This window comes from Nematolebias whitei, chromosome 23 (assembly GCF_014905685.2).
Source record: "Nematolebias whitei isolate Nwh7 chromosome 23, NemWhi1, whole genome shotgun sequence".
NCBI classification, from domain to species: domain Eukaryota; kingdom Metazoa; phylum Chordata; class Actinopteri; order Cyprinodontiformes; family Rivulidae; genus Nematolebias; species Nematolebias whitei.
This window is the reverse complement of record NC_056520.1, coordinates 19,332,068-19,337,328: the sequence shown is the minus strand read 5'-3', so window position 1 is coordinate 19,337,328 and position 5,261 is coordinate 19,332,068. Positions and strand designations below refer to the sequence as shown.

The 5,261-nt window shown below is 37.5% G+C and overlaps 1 protein-coding gene across 1 annotated transcript in view; it reads left to right on the top strand.

Moving 5' to 3' along the window:
- LOC119428660 (neural cell adhesion molecule 2) overlaps positions 1 to 5,261 on the top strand; it is a gene marked incomplete in the record, with an annotated part of 694,153 nt that overhangs the window by 559,887 nt on the left and 129,005 nt on the right. Inside the window, 1 exon segment of the mRNA XM_037696330.1 lies at positions 4,313 to 4,458. Within this exon segment, the coding sequence (XP_037552258.1) occupies positions 4,313 to 4,458 (146 nt within the window).

The window sequence follows — 5,261 nt, the reverse complement described above, 5'->3', positions numbered from 1 at the left end:
TATATATATATATATATATATATATATATATATATATATAATTTCTTATTTACATAAATCCAGTCTTTTCTTTTGCCCTAAAATCTAAAAATACCAATAAAAAATAATAATTTGATACTTTGTATTTTAGTTTCATAATACCACACCTACTGTCCAGAAAAGCCCCTCCAACAAGCTTGAAGTGGGCCACCAGTTTATAATCACAGTTTTAGCAGGTTTTGTGGCTCCATAGACATTTTCTATAGTGTGCAAAGGGACAAAAATGGCTCTTTTGATCATAAAGGAAGCAGACCTCCTGGCCTAGATATGTGATGTTTGTTACAACTGACCTGCTGACTTCCTTTGAAAACGTTCTGCAAGAGTTCTTACAAGAAAAGGTTCTGTTTTCGAGGCAAACAGTGAATGGGTTTACACAGAAATTTCTCAACAAAATTAAAGTTTGTGGAAGTATTCTTACTTTATATAAGTGCAGACCATTTACGATTTACTTTGCTTCGTTCTTTTTGTACACCTGTCTAAAACTTTACAGTACTTTTGTGTTTTGCCTCCATACATTTGTAACAATAGTCAACAATAAGCAATGAGTTCATAGAGCCTTTTCAGTTGTCCGGCGCATCAATAGTAAACGTCAGATTTTCGTAAAAGGGCATTTTTTTTCCTCCCTGACAACAATCAGCATTTAATTTATCTTTGGAGTAGAAGTATATATTTCTGTCCAGACTAAATCTTTAAAGTTGTCTGACTCTTTTTTTTTTCTTGTCAACATTGAGTAAAATAAAAGACCTGCTTTAGACGCCATGACATTATTCTTTCTCCTGCTTTAGGATGAATGGAAACAGATGATACACTACCCTCTTTGCTTTAAGAAATATATCAGTCTACCAGAACAAAACGGCAAGAAAAGTAAATTACATCACTTCGGAACACATAAATAACTCGTGGAACAAAGTGAAACACATCGACCGATGTTCTGTGACGCAACAGAACTGGTTCGATGATGGATCTTTCTGTTAAAACCTTTTGAGGCGGCGCATCGGGGATGGCAGAGGGGATCCGAGCTGACATTTGCTTTTATATATTTGCGTGTCTAAAACAACAAATACACACATTAGCTCTATCAGCAGCATGTTTTGCTTCTTGGTACGTGTCCGTAGGAGGGATAAGAGCTTTATGTAATGTCGAATATTCCACTAGAAAGGATGTATTGCCTACAAATGGGGAGGTCTGTTTTTATTTTTTGATTTAAGTGAATGTTAGCAAATATTAATTTTTGGTTTGTTGTAAACATTAAAACATTATGCACCACTTCTCATTTTTATTACCTGCTGCCAAGCACAAAGAGACAATGATGGCAGTCACTGCTATGTATCCTTCTCAAATACCAAAATGGCTATAACGCAGCCAATTTGACAAAGTTTGCTTTCAACACAAATTGGTCTTAGTGTAAAACTTTGCCATGAATGCGGTGTGAGATATGCATTGCTAGTTATTTAATTTGACACATAACTGGCAGTTAAATCCAACATTTATGAGTATAACCCCATAATATCCTGCCATTATTTGAAACGGTAAAGTGTAATCATAGTGATAAACCAAGTCTATGCAATATCACTGATTTTACTTATGATGAACTCAAAAGAAGCTCATGCCAATATGCATACCAAATTAAAATTGAACTTTTAATTCCGTGAAAGTAAAAGTAAGCCAAACCTGGAAGGTCAAATTAATTCTGGCTTTGAAATGTTATCATTCTGAACCCGTTCTCATTTCAAGTTGAAATATTTCAGATAAAGTGTTATTAATAACATTCCCAGCAGAGTGATATATTTTTTTTGTGCTGTGCTTGATGAATGAGACATTTTTCATTTAATATTTGTCTGATGATAGATATGGTGATGATGAAGAGCTCGTTCAGCCCACTTTCAGTAGTTTTATTTTTTATTCCTCTGTGGGTGTGCGTGGTGGTTGTGGTGGTGGGTAGGATAGTTTTAGGCATTCATTTGTCTTTTTAAATGTGCTTTTAACAGTTCTGAACTTAAAAAAATAAACTTTTCCAAAGTGTAATAAATTTGGACAATCTGTGTTTTTTACATCCCACCAATAATTTAGTTTCATCGCGAAGCTTTGTAGTGAGTCTAATAATTTATCCTAGTATGTTTTTAAGTTTTAAACAGATTGTTGTGCTGATATTCGAATAAACATATTTTTATATTGAAAAGGTTCAGATTGATGCAGTTTGTTTTAAAAGCATTTTCTGTTAACTTTAATTCCAAATTCTAATATGGCTTGTATCTTTGCTATCATACTTAGTCCTATTGTTTCAATTTAACTTAGAGATTGCACAAATGTGCCCACCCAGTGCTTAATTTGTAAACGAAACTATGCCGAAACGCAAATAGCGGGGGTGGGGAATTTTGAATGAAGTACATGTCATTTCCTGCATACTGGTGTATTTTAATGGGTTGTTAAACATCTATGTTTCCCTACATAAGTAAACACTTGATTCAATAACTATTTTAGAGAGCAACAAGAAGTAGCCTGACCAACAGCTCCCCTTGTGTGAATGGAACATGCTCCGCTTATCTCAAGCATCCTAACCCCCACCCCCATGTCGAGTACTATCTCCATTGCCACTACTTTCATGTGCTTCAATTCTAGGTTGTTTAGTTGTACAATTACTTTTTTTAAATAAAAGTAAATTGGACTGTCTTTTTGACATTTTATTGCTGTTATTTTGACAAATGTTCGCCATTATTCTGAAACAGGATGTACATCACGTGGTTACCCATCACACATTTCTCTTATATTTTTAATAAATAATCTAAATTTTATTAATGACCCACTTAAACTGCAAAAATTGATTTGCAACTAAGTTGTGATGTTTAATTATATGTTTGTTTTTAATTAAATTGCCCATGACTGTACGTTTAGGGGCGGAGATTTTTTTTTTTTAAAGGCAGAAGTGGAAATTCTTACTTCAAGGGGCAGCTCAGATGTGATATTAAAAAGCTCGTAAGTGATTGTTGTGTTTAAAATTGGTGTTTATGTAAATATTTTCAGACTATATATCCAATATAAGCTTTATTCATTCAAGGCAGTCATATTTGTTCATAACTTTATTATTAGTCAGCCTAAGAGTTACCGGATCCAAGCAAATAATTACCGGAATGCACCCTGTCAAAATAAGAGAGTTCCCGGATCTTGTTCCTGGCTCAAATGAAACCCTACTAATGTCTTTTTATAAGATTTATTAATGCTTGTACATTAGATGTCACTGATTTGAAACATATAAATATATATACACATCCATAAAGTAATCTACAAAATCCCCACACTGAAGTTGGGATTAGATTTACTTTTCTTTAAGAATGACATTTTGGTATTTAGAGCCTAAATAATTCCCACTCTTAGAACATTGATGTGTTTACCGAAGGTGCTGCTGGGTAAAGTAATATGTGCGTGCTTGTGTGTATGTTTGTGTGACCCCGTGTTTTGACAAGCTCTACAAATCCCTCGAGACGGCTCCTCCACCTTGAGGCTGAGGCCGTGTGAAATTGCCAAACAGTCCCAAATTCCCCCCCTGGAGGCGGCGTTAAAAGCCTTGTCACCGTTTTCCATTCACTCCCCGTTTTCCGTTTTTGGATTTTATGCCGCCCTGCTCTGCGAGCCGTCTGTTAAAGACTTACATGCAGAACGTGTGTATCTGTGGACGGGAGGGGGAAAAAAGTAATCCATGATTCATGTTGCATGCTCTGTGCCCTTGACATGCATCGGGTGTCAGGGCTTGCTTAGAACGTCTTATCAGGTGGAAGCGAGGAGGGACCAGGCCTCAGTGGCCCGCTTTTCAGCACTTATCTGCTCTCAGTGCTCACTCTGCATCAAAAGCAAATCACACGGTATTGGAGAGGCATCTTCCCAGACAAAAATCTATATTTATTCAAAATTTCAAAAAAAAGATGGAATGCAGGGTTTGTGCCTTAAAACTTTAACAAAGTCTGTTTTCTGTAAAACATAAAAAATATGCTAGACCATGCTTTGGTACTATATCAAACTGTAAAGTTTGACTGCACGGTTTAAATGATGTTGGTCTATATTGTCAGTACCAAAGTCAGTATGTCAGCCTCTTGGTGCTGCCTTCATCTCCTCTCTGTTATGAGCTACAGTACATATTTGACAGTTTTACTTCTGCTCCTCTCTTCTCGTCTCCCTCCATCCTCAGACTTCTTCCCCTGCCCATCTAACATTCTTCTTTACTCACTTGTCTAATTTATTTCTCTCGTCTTGTTCCCCTTATTCTTCGTCCTGCGTCCAGTCCAGCCCCATATCACCCAGCTGAAAAACGTGACAGCCGTAGAGGGCAGCGCCGCCATGATCTCCTGCGTGGCCGAGGGAGAGCCTCTGCCTGACATTTCCTGGAAGAGAGCCAGTGACGGCCAGAGCTTCGTGGACGGAGACAAGGTAGAAGCTGCCAGGAAGTCCATCTGGCTCTGTGTGTGCGTTTGTGTGCGGATCGTCACACATCATGTGCTACACAGTCATTGTGAGCGTTAAGCAAATAACACATAACTTATGCAAGATGGCAAGTGTATACAACTCTTGACTTTATATTAGGATAAATATAAAGTTTGGAATTTGTTCAGGTGCATAAATATCAGACAGTGACGTCTTTAAAAGCCTCCTGACACTTTTTAGGTTCACAAATGACCAGATACCAATGTTTGCACAAGCCATTAAGATATTTTATGGACATCCGGCCATTCATCCATTATCTTTTACCCAATTCTTCTTTTTTGGTTAGCGGGGGTCACTGGTGCCCATATCCAGCCATCACTGTGCAAGAGGCAGGGTACACTCTTGACAGGTCTCCAGTCCATCACAGAGACAAACAACCATTCACTCTCTCACTCACACCCAGGGACAATTTAGAGCTACAGTACCAATCAGTATATTATCCATGTTTTTTGGTCTGTGGGAGGAAACCTTAGTACCCGGCGAAAACCCACCCATGCACCGAGAGGACATACAAACTCCACCCAGATCCCCAGTCATTGCACATCTTGTGGTGTCTCTGAGCAGCACACCTTATCCCCAAAATGCATCCTGGGCGCTTTCAATAGCTGACCACAGCACCACCTGGTGGTGGATGGATTAAATGCAGAGATCCAATTTTGCCATTGTATGGGAACATACAATGATGACAATACATAACACATCATTATTATTATTATTATTATTATTATTATTATTATTATTATTATTAT